General features: G+C 45.5%; 1 protein-coding gene across 2 annotated transcripts in view; it reads left to right on the forward strand.

Moving 5' to 3' along the window:
- Nucleotides 1-116: 116 nt before the first annotated feature.
- The window catches only part of ZDHHC9 (zinc finger DHHC-type palmitoyltransferase 9), a 30,548-nt gene continuing 13,249 nt past the window's right edge, over nucleotides 117-17,415 (forward strand). Inside the window, exons 1-4 of one of the 2 annotated variants that reach the window (XM_054695566.1) lie at nucleotides 117-287; nucleotides 1,885-2,185; nucleotides 11,983-12,143; nucleotides 15,937-16,095. In XM_054695566.1, the coding sequence (XP_054551541.1) occupies nucleotides 2,019-2,185; nucleotides 11,983-12,143; nucleotides 15,937-16,095 (487 nt within the window). In that variant the 5' untranslated portion in view covers nucleotides 117-287; nucleotides 1,885-2,018. Of the gene's footprint in view, nucleotides 288-646; nucleotides 686-1,884; nucleotides 2,186-11,982; nucleotides 12,144-15,936; nucleotides 16,096-17,415 lie in introns of those variants that run through there. The other variant, XM_054695567.1, reaches the window with a different exon arrangement.

A 17,415-nucleotide genomic window follows, 5' to 3' on the forward strand; every position in this document is an offset into this window, starting at 1 on the left:
GGCAGTTCGGGGCAGGGGTGTCAGGGGCGGAGGCGCCGAGACACATCAGCCTATGGCGGGCAAGCAACTCCTGAAACGACCTGGTGACGTGAGGAGCGTTCCATTCGGCCAGCGGTGGGCGGTAGCCACAGCTGGTTTAGGGCCCCGACCATTGGGGCCCCTGGTCAGGAGGAGGCAACCTCCGGGCTGGGGAGAAGCCGCTGCCACCGCTGGCGGCCGACGCGGGCCTCTGGGCTAGTCCACTTCCTGCCCTGCGTTCCCGAGCGATTTGGGTCTCCCGGGTGCAGGTAACCAGCGGTGGGGGTGGGGGGTCTCCCGGGTTGGGCCGCGTGGTGGGCGGCCCCGGGGCGCGCGGGCGTGGGCGCTGCCCTGCTGACTCCGAGGCAGCCGAGCCCCTGGTCGGGGGCGACTTACACGTGGCGAGGCGGGTGTGAGTGTGTACCAGCGGGAGGCGGTGGCGCGCGTCCCAACCTGCCTGGGGCGGTGGTCGGCGGCGTGGCGGAGGCCGGGCGTGCCTCCCGAGGCCGCGCCCGCTGCTCGGACCCGGACTCGGCCTCCGGCCTCGGCTGCTGAGCCGCTTGCGGGTGCTCGACGAATTTTGATCTTTGTTCTCCCCTGCCCGGCTTCCCTTCCTAGTCTCTCTTCTCCCGCTGGGCCGGTTTATCTGCAGGAGATTGTTTTCCAGGTTAGTTTTACACAAAGGAAGTGTTCTCGGCCCCTCTGGGGCCCCCTCCCCTTTCCCAAGCCTTCCACCTTGGCGTGGCCCTGCGCATCGCCTAGCCTCTATTTGGACCCTTGCCCTCTCCAGCTCTCAAGTTGGTGGTTTCTCATCGTCAGTCGGGCTGCAGGCTTCCGCCTCCTTGCCAGCGTGGGGCATGTGGTGTCAGTAAATAGAGGCCACAGCACCCCCACACCTGGGAGGAGGGAAAGGGTGGCAGTGACTGAGGGAGGCTGGGCCTGGCGATTCAGGATGCTAAGCCGAGCTGGTACTCATGACAGCTCCCAGAAAGCACCTTTATGACTTTTCTTAACTGCTGCCTATCTCCCTGCCCCCTCCCTCCAACCACTATCTGCTGCCAACCATTCCAGAACCTCTCCTGCTTAAGTCAGCCTTTCACCTACACTTCTGTGATGTGGTTTCATTAAGATCCCCACAAATGTTAGGGTAGACCAACAAGATCCGTTCATTTCCCAGACTCAGGAAGTTCAGAGGGTTTGATTAGGAGAAATCTGTTTCAAGTAAACACAACCTGTATATGCGTACAGAGTGTCCAGAACCTCCTGGCCCTGCCAGAGGGTGACTTGTGCCCTGGAATGATTCCTATTTGAGTGGCTAACTGAAGAAGGACGGTGAGGAAGTGGAGGAGGGGAGGGAGGGAGGAGCGCTATACATTTGTATAAGGAAGTCCACTATTATTTTTCGAATCCTCTTAGTGATAATTCTGGAACATTGTGGTGTAGTGGAAGGCGCTCTGGACTAAAAGTCAGCAGACATATTTTCTTGGATTAGCTTTGGGGCTGGGTGACCCTGGATAAGTTATTTCCTCTTTCTGGTCTTCACCTGACTCATTTCCAAAACAAAGTGACTGGGGCTATCACCTGTAAAATCCCTTCTCATTGCAAGGTTCTAACACAACTAAATCATCACTTTTCTATCGAAAGTGTAGGCGGTGGCTTTATATGAGACAGTACAGTAGTCCCCTTCTTTTTTTGAGAACCTTTAGCCTTGACTGTTTTTTAGAGACACAGATTGGAAGTAAACTTTTCCCATTTCCTTGCCCCAACCCATTCAGGCAGTATTTGTCTTTCTGCCTCTGGGAAAGTAGGATTGAGCTGCATTTTCTTGTTCCTGACTCATTTTCTTCTTTTTGTGCTTTTTTTTAGGGCTAGAAATTGGACTTTCGATGATGTTTGATCCAGTGGCAGCGACAACAGGCGGTGTGATTTCAAAGCTGGCCTCAGCTTCTGTTTCTCCTGTCTTGTAATCACAAAGCCCATTTGGACCAGGAATCGCAATCATGTCTGTGATGGTGGTGAGAAAGAAGGTGACGCGGAAATGGGAGAAGCTTCCGGGCAGAAACACCTTCTGTTGTGATGGCCGCGTCATGATGGCCCGGCAAAAGGGCATCTTCTATTTGACCCTCTTCCTCATTCTGGGAACATGTACGCTCTTCTTCGCCTTCGAGTGAGTTTCCATTGAGTAGAGTTGCCTGATTATCGTTACGTTGGGTCTGGGGAAGGACCTTTCTGGGAAGTTTGTGGATGGTCCTTGGATGCTTGTCACTGTCCTATTGAGCAATATCTATAGATGATGCCAGTTGAATGCATTACTTTGTGTTTACTGGAGTGGGTGCTTCCCGAAATGACCAAGATCTTTGATACCAATTTTATGGCACTGGTTTGGGAGCCACCCCTGGCACATTTGGGAGGTGAAGGAGTTTGCTTTATTACTCACCTCACCTTTTCAGTGGTCTCCTTAGTTACAAACTGCCTCTTCCCCACCCCTCCTGAGCCTAGGGGTATCCTTTGTGGTCATACTTCCACCCTACAATACTCACCTATCCTGTTATTCTGAGTCTTACTTTCTTAGGGCTCAACTCGCAGCTAGCTGTTTAATTGAAAAGCCAGTTGAATTGGGAACCTGCAGATTGGTTCCAGCCTCAGCTGTGCCACAGACCAGTTGTGTGCATGGCACATATGTGCTTATTATATGTGAGTTGCTCTTTCACTCAAACTCCCTCAACACAAACAACTCTATTCTGTGTGTGCCTGATACCAGCCTTGGAGTTATGTTTTTCTGTGATGTAATGGCCAGTACTAGAGCCACTGTTTGAAGTCTGTGTAGGTCACTGCTCTAGGGAGGTGGCCAGTTGGATTCTAGGCTACTGTGGCATGACTACTGGGTGTCCTGAGAATGCTATACACTCTAGGGGATGGCAGCGATGCTAATTGTTTTGGGATTACTAATGAAGAGGGCCTTGAGGAGCCAGGAGGTGTGTGTAGACTGTGAGCCACACCTGATAGGAGCCTGCTGTAGTTCACGTCCACGGGTGACCTGGAAATGGAGCTGCCATGCTGGGGCGTGGTTGTGGGAGGGAGGAGGGGGCTCCTTGGCTAGCCTTTGTGGGTAATTAAAATGAGCTCTTGTCTCTTGGGGCTCATTTTTGTCCTTCTTCTGCAAGGGCTTCAGGCTTTCCCAGTGCATCAAGAGTGATTTTTCAGACTGCTTTGCCAGACTTTTTGATGGTTGCAGCTGGCTGGAGTAACAGCAGGGGGAGGAGGGGGACCCAGTTTATAACGGGGCTAGAAAAGGAAGGTCAGAAGAGCTCTTTGTTAAAGGCACTTTTGCTACTGCTGCTGCCTTTGTGAAGTATTTGGCAGAGTCAGGCAGGTTGATGATGGCTTCTCAGCCGCTTTCCAGACTGAGTTGTGTGTGTGTGTGGGACAAGTTAGCATGTGCAGTCAGGCAGGCATATGTATAACATTAAAAACGTCCTCCTCCCGCCCCCATGTCCTTACTCTCCTCTCCAAGCTTGCTTTGCTTTATTCCCGCCTTGTTTCTTTTGGGAAGTGCAGAGCTGAGCTCTGCTGTTTGTCATTCCCCCTTTCTCTTCCCCTGCTGAATCACTATCTCTTTCTGCCAATACCACCCCTCCCCCAGCACCAGGGTTCAATCGTTTAGGGTGGAACCATTCAAAATAGAGATGAGATTTGTTCCCAGGCCCTGAGGGAGCTGCTAGCTCTGGGCCCAGGAAACCTCTGGTTTAACTGACCAGGGGGATCTGGAGATTCAGAGTTCTTGGCTTCTGACCCTTTTTTGTTTCTGGGAGCCAGTTTGATTGGATCTGTTCCCTTAGACCTCCCTTAGCCTTTGGGGGAAGGCTTCTGAAGAAAACTTCCCGTGGAATGAAGCTTATGATTAGCGGAGTTGCTGTTTGACAGAGGCAGGTTGAGTTTTCTACCAAGATGACCTTTCTCCCCAAGTTGCTTCTTGCACTTTGTCCTCAGATAGGAAGAGTGAGGTTGTTGGTAAACTGCCCCAAATTCCACCTGTCTGTGCAATGGGGCAAACATTGTTGGAGGTAGGGCTGGGGAGAGAATCCAGGGAGAGGATGGGAGATGAGACAGTAGCAAATGTGTCAGCTGGGGAGTGGAATGGGAAAATATGGCCAAAAGGGAGACGACTCTGGGGATAAATCCTTTTGACTGAGAATGGTGGAATCTGTATTTGTGAATGAGTATGTGTGTGTGCATAATATACAGATGCACAGACACTCTAGATGGTGGCTGCCTTGTGCCCAGACGATGGCAGGTTGTGCAGAGGACAGCAGCATGCCTCTTACAAGTGAAGTCTTTTCTGGCTGACTTTTTTCTATAGTTTACTACCTACCACACAGTGCGGGTAGAACTTGGTGGGGTGGGATGGGGTGGGGGGGGCACAGAATATGGGCTCTGTTGCCAGTATTAGAAGTTAGGGGGACCACAGAAAATGTCTTGATCTAGTTCCCTGCCTTCAGGCAGGTGAGGATGTCTGACCCATGAGGGACAAAAGGGCTGTTTGTTTCGTCCTCAAGTTGCCCAGGAGCATCGACTCCCGCTCCTCTGGCTGCTGCATTTTGCTTTGCGGAAGGGAGTTCACATCGTGAGGCACATCTGGACCTTCACTCTATTAACAGGGCCCTGCTTGCAGCAGGTGCTCAGGAACAAGTGTGAATTGATTTCTGGTGACCCATGGCACAGCCTTGGGTCGGCCAGATGGCTTGAGAAGTCTGGCCAGGCACGTGGGTGCCCCTTGATGAGATACACACAGTGTTTAGTAATGCCTGTGGAAATCTCTTTATTTTTGGATTTGTCTATACACATTTCGACTTCTCAAAGGAGGGACCTGTAATTTTCAGTGGATAGACAGTAGGCTGAATACATAAGATGAGAAAATGTCTATCCAGGAGCTAGTCAGCACTGTGTTATTATCAAGAGAAGTGTTCTCAGAGAAGCTGGGTGGCCATCTTGGGCTGCTGTGGCGGTGGATTCCTGCCCGGCATGGGAAGGTGGGCTCTATTATCACTAAACCTCTTGTAACTCTGAGAGTGTGTAACTCTCTTGTGTCTGTCTGGGAGATTCAGGTACACAGAAAAGGAGAGGATAAAAGGAGATATAGAAGAGTGAGAATTGTACAGTGATTTAAAAAACAGATTTCCTAATTCATTCTGTAAGGGTGAGGAATTTAGGAAACGTGAGTGTGTCTGCCAGTTTCAACTTTGAGCACACGGACTATGCTCAGTCCTTCCTGCCCAAGCCCTGTCCAGCTCGTGTGATGAACACAGCCACCAGCTTGGCCCGGAATGTCGGGACACTATAGCTGAGTGGCACTGATAACCATGAGTTATTCAGCTCCTGCAAGGCTATGGTGGATTTAGCCAAACCCAGCTTCCTGATAACGCATGGTCCTGGGGAAAGGACCAAGTGCACTTTCTTCCGGAACTGGCTTCCTGGCTATCTCTTTTACCTTTGTGACCAGACTGCTAGTGGGGTGTAGGTCTCCGGACTTGTCTTGCAGCAAGAATGACTGTGTGACTCTTGACCCCTGAAGGTGAAGCAGTTTGCTCTTTGATCAGTGCTTATGCCTCACTGTGTGGTGTAAAGAGGAACTCATACCAGGGCACTGCCAAACCCTGCTGGACTGACCCTCGTGGAGCCTTTTGATGTACAGTGGAGTCATTGAATTGGATGCACTGAAAAAAGCTTTGTAACATTGCTTAGTGATTGTTCCATTTCTAACCTGTCTAAGTTTTCCCTCTTTCAAGTCCCTTCTTGAGTCTTTCTTCATCATACCTTTCCAATAATTTCTGCACTCATAGGACTAATTGTGCATACCACTCTTGAACACATAATTTTATGGCATTTCCTATACTTCTGAATTCCATGCTTTGAGCTCTTTCAATGTCAGGGACTGTCTCCTAGGTCTGTGTAACCCCCACAGTGCCCTCTGCCTCCATAGACTAGGTGCTCGATACATGTTGCTGAGTTATTATATCCTGGATGCACCTCAAATGTGACTCCCAGAATCAAGGAATGGCAGGGCTGGAAGGGACCTTGGAGTCTGTCCCCATCCCTTTGCAGGTGAAGAAACCAGGAGGACAGAAGTGAGATTACTTCATCAAGGCCAGTGTTTCTGTATAGCGCTACCTTTCATCTCATTGTTGCCTTTTGCATGTGTACTCCTAAAGACGTTCAGATTCCCAAAGCTGTGTGTGGTGCCGAATGCTAGACCAACATATTCTGGCTTCTCGCTAGCTACCTTTTGGGTTACGTAGTGGTGTCTTGGTTATTTGGGTCTCTGTAGCTCATGCTCCTGGACAGTGAGACATCTTGGTGGACAACTGCTAGCAACTTGGCAGCCTTGCAAGAATAGAGAAGCTCATCTCTAAGAGTGAACTTTGAAAGTAGGAACTTTGTGAGTTAACAGAGGATCATTAAGGGCAGAACAGGGGAGGGATGAACACAAGAAAATATGGTCATGGTTCATGGGTGATATGGTGGTGGGAGAACTATGGTGCTACAATAGTGTAAGAAAACAATAGTGTACGAGACCACAATAGTGTACGAAAAAAAGCAAAAACAAAAACAAAGAATCATCAACTCTGTGGCCACGCCTAGCCCTGTTGCCAGGATGAGGATGGTTCTGAGAAAAATTAAGCAACGTGTGCTCCTACTTTGTTACTCTGTGGGTGATCCTGGTCAAAGGGTGTGCTGTGTACCTGTGGAAGGATAGAAGGCAGATCTGACAACACAAAGTTACTGGGTTTGTAGAGATACAGGGCTATTGTAGACAAAGACCAAACCCTGACATGGCAGAATATCAGTGCCTGTAGCAATAAGGTCCAAGTTCCTGAAGTTTCTTATGTGAGACTAGGAAGAGGAAAAAGTGACTTTATCATGATCTCTAATGAGAGAACATTCTCTGGAGAATTACTCTCTGGAGGTTCAGCCCTGTGCTAGCCTAAGATTCTGTCTATGACTTGACCAACCAAATGCCAGCTTTAGAAAGCCATGGACGCCTCTTTGATAGCAATCTGTGAGTGTATTTACCAAAGCTCAACTTCCTGATAAAGCGTTTTCCCCTGAGAAGGGTAAGGTTATGTCTCCTGAACAGCGTGCTTTCCTTAAACTAAATTTTTTATGGTTTTGTCATTCAAAATTTATCTGTATATTTTCAGCCACTACTACCTTTGGTGGTAATGAGTTTCACACTGTCAGCCTCCGCCGAATGCAGCGCCCATCTTTTGAAAATGAGTTTTAATTGCGTAGAGTGATCTTCTATTTTGGGAAAAGCGAGCACAAAGAACAGGGATGTCCCCCAGCACACTGACATCAGTTGAGATGTTTATTGAGGGAGAGAAGAGACTTCCTAAATCTTCCTCCTCGGAGATGCCAGAGCTGGCATTGTGTTTAAGAACAAAGGAGGCACCTCATGCCTCTTGCAATAGCAAGAAGCTAGTTCATTCAGGGTAATTAGGGGGATGTTTCTGGAACGAGAGAGAGATGAGAAGACAGGAACCTTATGATGATGATTAGATAAGACCAGTTAATGGGGGGCCTGGGAATACTGGCCTGTGGAGTGGGGGCTTAATGGAATAAACAGGCAGCAGGGAGTTGTTTAAGTTCTCGAGCAGGAGTGTATTGCAACTCTAATTTGTTATTTGTTGTATTTGTTAGAATTGAGTTGTGAGATATAACCGAAATTTGGCAACTGCTTAGCAGGTTGGCCTGGCTAGAGATGCTGGCCCTCCTTGGTGAGAGGTTGGCTCATTGCCTCAGAATTGAAAATGCCCCGTTTGGTTCACTTTCCTCGTTGCTACTGGAGCAAAGAGGGTTATATGTGTTTTCACATAGCAGTAAATCTGGAGGCTGATTTTCATTCTCTCTCTAGTGCCTAAGGACACTTTTTTCCCGTCGGCAGATTCTTAGTGCCACCAGAAGAACTTTGACCCAGTCTTCTGGGTGCATGTTTACTGGCCCCTACAGGTAGGCCGTATGCGAGAAGACAGGGGCGACTTATAGCAAAGGTTTGTTTCTCTTATGTGGGACCGAGGCCGTCGTGGGGCCCTATTTCTTGGGCCCTCCCTGCCCACCTCAGCACTGCTGTTCCTTACAGCCACCCTCAATGGTGCTGTGGGAGCAGTTTCCAACAGCCACCAGCTTCCCAAGAGAGCTCTTCTCTGACCACTTACAGTCTTAGAGTCTGACTCACCCTCCTAGTACTTGATTATTAGCTGTTTCATGTGTTAGTTATGTTTTCCCCAACAAAATTAACTCCCGTTTCTCTTGTTCTTCATCTGTAAGACCCATAAGTGCTTGTTGGCTGATTTATTTTGCACTGATAAAGGAACAACAACAAAAAACATAGCAAGAAGTGCTAGGGAGACTTAGAAGCAGAGCACTGCCAGTCCGCGAGGCACAGCCCTGCCATGGAATGTGTCTGGATTTTTACCAGCTCCAATCATGAATCTTTTTGAATCTTTTTCATGTGAATTGAAGTCTATGTCATTGTCATTCTCCTTCCAATGAGCTAGTGTGCTAGGGAGGGGGATGGGACATGACACACCAGCCCAGCTGGCACTGCTGGTCACTGCTGGTCAGCACCACCATGTGGGCCAGGGGACACACGGGAGTCCTGTTGTCTAGCCCAGCTATGGAAGCCTGAGGCCAGTCAAGAAGTTGGGAGAGGATGGCTTCAAACGATGATGTCTCTTCAGGTGGCAGAAATGAAGAGTTAGTGGAAACTGGTTGCTTTTATAAAATTCAGAAGGGAGAAAAGCAACTTCTTATCCCCTGGACAGGGAAAGGCCTCTTGGTACTTTGAAGACAAAATACTGTTCTGTTTCCAGCAGTGTATGGATATCATTATTCCAAGAAGATATAGATGGAAAGTACGGGATATCAAAAACCGTTTGCTTGTGTGTGTGGATGGCAGATCCAACCTTTGACTAAGACACATTAGGGATGTTTAAGGATAGTCCTGACTTTTGAACTTTTTAAGGTGTTGGGAATTGCCACCAATTCTTCACATAGCTTATTCCTGTCAGAGACAGATCTCTAGCTTATTGCAGTTATGGGCTAATCAAGAAGGGGGGTATTTTGACCATAATGATTAAAGATACCATGAATTGTAGTTCACAGCAGTCTTAGCTGCTGGCTTTCCAAGTTTCCTCTTACTCAGAGTAGAGAAGCCGGCTGGTCCCACATCTGCCTTCCCGGCCACACCCACTCACTAGTGACAACTGGCTGCCAGTAGTTTCATCGCTGGAAAACAAAACAATGGGCCTGTTGTGTACTTGTTGACATACAGACTGGATTGTTTTAGCAGGTGCAGAAGATAGTCTGTGTGGGTAGTACAGAGACCTTTATCCTTGATGGCATAGCGTAATTCAAATCTATGTTGTCTTTTGTCCAGTTGATAAGCAAGTGTTGGAATAGGACTTAGTTAAGCTGAGCATAGGGGCAACATTAATTTTTTTGTGCATATGTGAGACTGTTCGACTCTCTATCTTCCTTCTATAATAAAGCAATTTAAACTCCCTTCGGTGGCTCATCAGATAACTCTGATTTTTCTAAGGCTTTTGGTGGGTGACTGTACATCCAGGGCAGTTTGAGTCCTGGAGACATTACTCCCTTGTTTTCAAGAGTGATCTTAGAGATGAGAAGTGACTAGGAAGATGGTTGTTTTCTGTGAGTGTGGCAGTTTCACTTGACTTGGTCATGATATAGCGTCATGTTTCTCTCATGTCCTTTAGGTCTCTGATAAGTGGAGGTGACTTTCATTTCTGAATTCACTTCTTGATTATCGGTACCAATGAAGGGGAACAATGTAAGGGAGGGTAATCTACAATCTAGTGATATGCGAGGACCTTAATTACCCCTGCACTCAATTACTCAGATTCTTCAGTTCTCTGGATTTTCCCACCTCCTGGGCTTTTAGGAGAAGGAAGTAAATCATAGAAAAGAAAGCTAAGATCAAGGATTTTGTTAAAAATAATCAGGCAAGCAAGCAAATAGCCACAAAAATAATTTTGCAAGTTCACTACATATGTTCACCCTCATGACAAACTGCTCAGCCTAATATTACAGTTGGTTTACACCCCAAGGCAATTGGGGGTGTGCCAGGGAGGATCTCATGGGGATTGTTCCAAAATGGCAGGAACGCATAACCTGGGGTTCAGCATGTGCCCCATGCTGACAAGGTAAGCCTGTTCCTTCCTTCACTTCCTCTGCGCTCCCTCTGGCACTTGCTCATCTACGTATAATCTGTCTCTGAGAGAAGATCTCTGTGCCTCAGGAGGAGGAGAATAAAAATAGGTCAGTGATAACTCTCCTCACATATTCTTATTTATTTGGTTTGAAATTCAGTTCAACTCAACAAGTATTTGTCTATAACTTCTTTGTACTTGTATTAGGCTCTGGGAGCTATAGAACCACGAGGATGTTGATAGCTAACATTTACTTAGTGTTTATTTACTATGTGTCAAGGGCAATTCTAAGCACTTTATTTAGGTTCATGCATTTGCTCCACCCATTGACCTCTGAAGGGCTGTTAATATCCTCATTTCTCAGACAAGGTCATTAGCTCAGTAACCCACCTAGGAGCTGATAGAGTCAGAATTTGAACCCCAGCGTTCCTGCTCCCAAAAGATAAGGGTCTTGCTGTTATGAGGCCCAGTTGGGAGAGATGAGGTCAGTGGAGTAAAACACAGCTAGGAAACAATGCAAGGCCCTGGCAGGGAGCACACAAATGGTAGAGAAGGGAGCTGTGAGTGCAGTTTGGGTTGGGCCTTTTGAAGGAGGCAAGACCTCTCTAAACCCCCGAGTCTTTTTTTTTTTTTAAAGATTTATTTATTTATTTATACAAGCACTGAGTATAGTCAGAAACGCGGGAGCATAGGGGAGAGCAGAGCAGGCAGACTGACGAAGTACACTGCTGAGGGGAGCAGTGGGCAGCAGAAAGGTCTGCGCGCCATATGGGACCCTCACCCCGTGGCCTGGGATCGAACTGGTGCTGCAGAGGCTGCGGGCAGCTTCGCAACCCAGCGCTCAACCACTGTGCCACCAGGGGAGGCCCTCTAAACCTCCGATTCTTCATCTAGCAAATGGGTATGATAGATTCTACCTCCTAGGTTTAGTGTAAGAATTGGGTAGCGATTGTAAGGAGCTTAGTGTGGTGCCTGGAACACAATAAACACTTAGTAAATTGTAGTTGTGGTGATGACAATAGCATCATTGATGTCTCCGGGACCTGGGCTATCCAGAGAGTGGGGGGAGTGGCCTTCCAGGTGAATTATGAAGAAAGATGGGGGCAAACGTGGAAAGGGTGCCAAGGAGATGTAATTTTCTTGCTCCTTTCCTTATGAGCCACCTACTAGCTGAACCAATGGAGGAGAGAAGAGGAAAGGATGTTACAAAATCAGCAGCCCTGAGCTTTTCACTGACCTTGAATCATGCTGGACATCCCCTGTCTGATGCTGAGTCCCTGTGTCATGACCTCTTCTTTTCTCCCTCCATCTCCAGTTCAGACCTAGTGTCAGAGGAGTGGGTATGAAAAGTCGTAGACACTCACAGAGTGAGAGCAACAGATGCTGCCTGTATGTCCAGGCTCCGTAGCTTCCCTGTCTGGCAGAGAGCACAGAGGAAAAGTGGTTCCTATCAGGCTGATAGGAGGGACTGGGCTGGGGAGTCAGAAAAAATCCCTTGATACTGTCTGCTGTATGTTATAGGTGGCATCAATCAAATAAATATTTGTTGAGTTCCTACTGTGTATAGACTGTACATTAGGTGTTTTGGATAATCCATGAGAAGTAAAATGTATGATCCCTGCCCTTGAGATACTACTGATTTTGTTGTGGAAACCAAATGGACAGACATTCTGGTAACAATTCGAGATCAACATAGGTAGGTATAACAAAATGTCCCATTGCCTGCCTTCTTCAGATGCCGCTACCTGGCTGTCCAACTGTCTCCTGCTATCCCTGTGTTTGCTGCCATGCTCTTCCTTTTCTCCATGGCTACCCTGCTGAGAACCAGCTTCAGTGACCCTGGAGTGATTCCTCGGGCCCTACCAGATGAAGCAGCATTCATAGAAATGGAGATAGGTGAGTTTTCCAACCCTCTAGCAAGACACTGCGGTAGGATGTCTTTAATCAAGAAGGGAATGGAGTCATAATAGTTGCAGATTAACAATTGCTTCCAGCCTTTTCCCTCTGAGATCCTGAACCTGAGCTCATGACCACCCTGTGAATTTGTAAGGCAAGTGTTACAAGATTTGAAACTCACATGCTTCATTTGCCCCTGTGTTGGGTTGCACATCAGGAGGGCTTTGTGCCCATGGTCTTAATGCACTGTTTCCAAGAGCATGATTTTTTGCTTTGGATGGGGGGAACATCAACAATTTTGGATGTAATCTCAGGGATTTGTAGATTTGAAGCATAATTCATGGGCCCTAAGCCAAGAATTCCTTCTTTAGGGGAACACACAAAATGAGATGGGACAGCTGAAGTGCCAAGAACCACTGAGAATTCTAGAAGCAGTAAAGGAACCAGTTACAGGCTCAGTAGCACCCTGGACAGGACCCACGGAGATGAAGTGCCGTACTACCCAGGAGCCAGGGTGCATTCATGAATTGAAGCAGAACATCCAAGGCTAGAGAATGTCCCAGAAGCTCACCCTAGGAAAGAAGGCTATGATGTCAATACTAGCAGGGCGCAGGAACCCACCAGGCCCAACAGCAGTGCTTGCCTAAATTGTTCTCAAGTCTGATACCCAAGTAGCTTACGTCAGCACCTAAGCCACACATTGTAGAATATCGTGTAATGCTAAAAGCTATGCCAGTGGAGCACTGATCTGTGGTTAGTCTTTAGTTCTTTCAGGGTGGTTTTTTTTTTTTTTTGGTTTGTTTTGGATTTTAATGTTTTATTTAATTAAAAAAAAACCTGTTGGGATTTTGATAGGTTTTGTATTACATTTATATATTATTTTTGAGAGAATTTACATTTCTATAATATTATCTATCCAAGAAGATAGTATGTCTTGCTGTATTTTCAGCTCGAATTAGTAAAATTTTTATAGTTTTCTGTATGTAGTTTCTGTATGTGTCATGTTGTGACCTCTGTACTTAGCATGTTTCTCTCGATAGAAGCATGTATTCTGGAGTTCACATGTATGTTTATGTTAACCAGTTTCTGTCAACTTACATTCAGCCCTGCACTGAATGTGTTCTGGCTGGGGGTTGGGAGCGTGGAGAAAAGGAGTCATGTGATTTCCTTCCCTCATAGCTTCTCACGAGGAGCATCAACCATGAACTTTAGCTCCAGGTGTCCTCATGTAAATCACATGCAAAGGGATGTCAGGGTGGCATGCTGAGACTTACGAAGATATCCTAATGAAGAGCTATCCCTGTCCTTTTAAGACTTGTGACACACTGTTATTGTTTGATTTCACAGCATCTACCCCACTCTGCAAAAAAAAGAAAAAAGTTCCATATGGCAGATATTTTTAAAATCAAAGTGAATTGAAAAATATTCTGTTTTTAGAATTATACTGCACAGCGAGGGTGCAACGAGACAGGCACTCTCGAATGCTGCAGATGGGCAGGCATGCAAATTGATGCAATCTGTCTGAGAAGCAATTTGGCAATAACTAGTATGGACTTTAAGGGTCCATACCCTTTGCCCTGGCAATTCCACTTCTCTCAGGGTTTACCGAAAGGAAATAAGCAGAGAGTTGCACAAATTAATGTAGAAGGATTTTAAGTACGTGTTTTTTCTTTTTCGTTTTTAATATGGGCCTTGCCATTTTAATGCCAGCAGCTTCATATATTACTGCTTAGACTTCAACTTGCTTTTCTTTCTGTTTTAGGAATTAATTTGAACACATGAATATATTCTTGAGGACGGAGGAGGGGATTAGAATTAAGGTGGTGATCAAAGGGGATTTAAGCTTTATCTGTAATAGTTTTAAGTTTTTTCATGCAGCATCATTTAAATAGCAGAAAACCAGAGACAACTTAAATGTTCAATAATATGGAATGGTTAAATACAGTACATGCGTAGGATGGGACATTACATTGCCAATAAGGGTGATGTCTTCAGGGGAGAAAGTAACAACTGTGAGAAAATGTTCATAGTTCAAAATTAGGTGAAAAATACAGAGTACAGAATTGTATTTATGATATTTTCTCAAATTTTTAAAAATCAGGAATCTGTTAAAATTAGAAGGAAATACACCAGAATGCATGAACATCCCTGAATTGCGAGACGGTCAGAGACTCATTTCTATTCTATTTTTTTCCAATAAACACACATTCCTTTAATTTTAAAATATTTTTTTTCTGCTTCTAACTTGTACCAGTCTTTTTTCATGCACAAATTTTAGTTTTGCAAAATAATATCCTTTTATATATGTCGCTTTTTAGTGTACATTTTCATTCTGCAATATGTCGTGAATATTTTCCAGGGTCATCATTTGCTCATCTCCAACATTTTAAGTAACTACATAATAGTCCATCGTATACATGGATCATAATTTATTTGACCGATCTCCTATAGTGATATTGAGGCTATTTTTGCTTTTTCACTATTAAGAGGGATTATGTGACAAATATCCTTGTGTCAGTAGCTTTTATGAGTCCCTAAAAGTAGGATTGCTGGGTCAAAAAATAGACACATTTGAAATTTTGGTAACCCCTGCCATACTGCTTACTGGTAATGTATAAGAGCACCTTCTCCCTGTCCTTGCCAGAGTTGGGTATTTTTACTCTTTGTAGTATTTGTTAATATAGTAGGTGGAAATGTTATAGGGCAGCCCCGATATTGACCAGGTTGCCTGGCTGTGGGTCCTCACCCGCGCGCTTAAAAGGGACTTATGAATACTCCACTACAGGCATTTTATTAACAAAAGGTTAATAAAAGGTTTATTTACAAGGGAAAAGGAAATAAGGAAAATATACAACTTAGGGAGAAAATAGGGAAATAAAGTCTTTAATGCGTCCTACCCGATCCGCCGACCTGGAAACCCAAAGGCTGGCCGGACGCTGCGAGCTGGCGGAGAGTCAAAATGGGGGAACCCCCCAAAGCCCACGTGTCTGGCTTTATACCCACCTGGCTGCTTAACCCCACCCTCAGGTCCCAGCCACCTTCCCTTGGGTGGTGATGGGATTTGGAGTTCCCAGTGTCTTTGGCTTTGGCCTGGGGTGGGGGTGGAGTCCACAAAGTCTGTATGGAATTAGCTTTAGGACATCCTTTCCCCCTAACAGAAATGGCATCTTTGTGTTGATTTTTATTTCTTTACTAGTGAAGTTGGATGTTTTCATTTCATATGTATTTTATTTTATTTTTTAAAAAGATTTATTTATTTATGCTTACAAGAGCTGGGGTACATGCGAGAGATGCGGGGTTGAGAGGATTCACCAGAGACAGAGTGGGGAACAGAACAGGTAGACTGACTGAAATACACTGCTGAGGGGAGCAGCGGGCGAGTCAGGAGAGATTTGCTGCACTATGTGGGTTGCTCCCTGGCCGCCCGGAATGGAACTCGTGCTGTAGAGGCTGGGATTGCTTCATAGTGCGGTGCTTAACCCCTTGCGCCACCTGGGAGGCCCCCATCATATGTATTTTAGCCATGTTAATTTCCTTTATAAATGCTTGCCTTTGTAATCAGCCAAAAAACTTGAAGGGTCACTTGTGCACAAAAGGATCACATGATACTCAATGGAGTTTTAGGGGAATACTCTGTGATCTAGAGTATCTGTCTGGTCTGCAAATGATAGTCTGGAGAAGACAGTGGGCCTGGGCAACCATTGATTAATCTCACTGCTTTTGGAGAGGTGGTGAGACTTTTGGGCTCAGTCACTGGCTAGCAAGGATGTTAACTGTCTTTATTGATCTACAGAAGCTACCAATGGTGCGGTACCCCAGGGCCAGCGACCACCACCCCGTATCAAGAATTTCCAGATAAACAACCAGATTGTGAAGTTAAAGTACTGTTACACGTGCAAGATCTTCCGGCCTCCCCGGGCCTCCCATTGCAGCATCTGTGACAACTGTGTGGGTGAGTGAAACCAAAGGGACTTTGTCTGGGGGAAAGGCTGGCTTGAAGCAGAGGGTCAGAGTGGTTTTTCTCAGGAAAAATCAGTAGAGGTGGGAAGATAGATTTGGATAGAAAGCAAGCTAGATTTAGTTAGGAAACTTTCAACAGAAAAGCTTCTGAACAACTAAATCAATTACTTCTATAGATCAAATTGTAATTTATTTATTTTCTCAAATCGTAATGTACATGTCCTAAGCCTAAGATTTTAAAAAAGGCTCTTGGGTAAATAAGAAAATATACTTTACTTGTTTTTTAAATCTAGACTTTCCTCTGCTGAATGTTTTTAGTGCACTCACCTTACCGAGGGGGAGAAGAACCCTAGTCCACTGGAGGGCAGCATCGGGGAAGGAAGGGCTGTGCAAGAATTAGCGTTCTCGAGAAAAAAGTTGCTAACGTCTATTGACTTCCTACTATATACTAGGCGTTGTGCTAAGTGCTATCCTTTTCTTTCATTTAAGACTTGTAAGCAGTCCAGAAGATCGGTATTACCCCCATTTTACAGATGAGGAGCTAGATGAAACTCCTTATACTCAGTGTGAGGTGAAGCTGGAGCAGATCTGATTCCAAAACTTTCATTTCTTCTTTCTTTGCTGCTACTGCAAGGATGGCCCATGTATAAGTGCCTGAGACATGGGTCCGTGCGTCTCTCTGTGTATATGCGGCCTCATATATTACTGTCTATGGTGTGTGGGACCCTGGAAAGTTAGAAACAGGCAGGAAATATGCCCAATGATTGGCATAAATGTGCAATTCCTTATATTATCAATACGTGTACTTCCAGCATTCTTTTATACATGCCATGGAGTGTGCCTGAGTACATTGCTTTTCTCGTATTACCTAATTTTTTAGGCAAAGGTTGGGAAGATGTATCTTATTTTATGTGGTAAAAATTTGGGTAGTTAGCATAAAAAAGTTAGTGCCTGCTAAAAATTAAAAAATTAAAATTAAAACAGTATCTTTTTTAATGTAGAAAATTAGCTAAGAAAACCTGATAACGCTTGGTCTTACATTGCTAGGGGTGTAAATTGGAACAAACCTTTTTGAAATGTAACCTAAGACAATTCTTCAAAGCCTTAAAACATGTATACCCTCTTCTTGGGATTCCTTTCCTAGGGATCCATCCCAATAAAATAATTAGGGATGAGTTAAGAGATTTAGGTATGAAATTTTTACCTTTGGATTATTATAATAATGCAAAATTGGGTAAGCCTAATTGTCCAGCAGATTTGTGGTCAAATAAATATGGGATGTTCATATAATAGCCTTTATAGGAAAAGCTAA

The sequence above is a fragment of the Talpa occidentalis genome, unplaced genomic scaffold (assembly GCF_014898055.3).
Source record: "Talpa occidentalis isolate TD23 unplaced genomic scaffold, MPIMG_talOcc4v2.1 talOcc4.15, whole genome shotgun sequence".
NCBI lineage: Eukaryota > Metazoa > Chordata > Mammalia > Eulipotyphla > Talpidae > Talpa > Talpa occidentalis.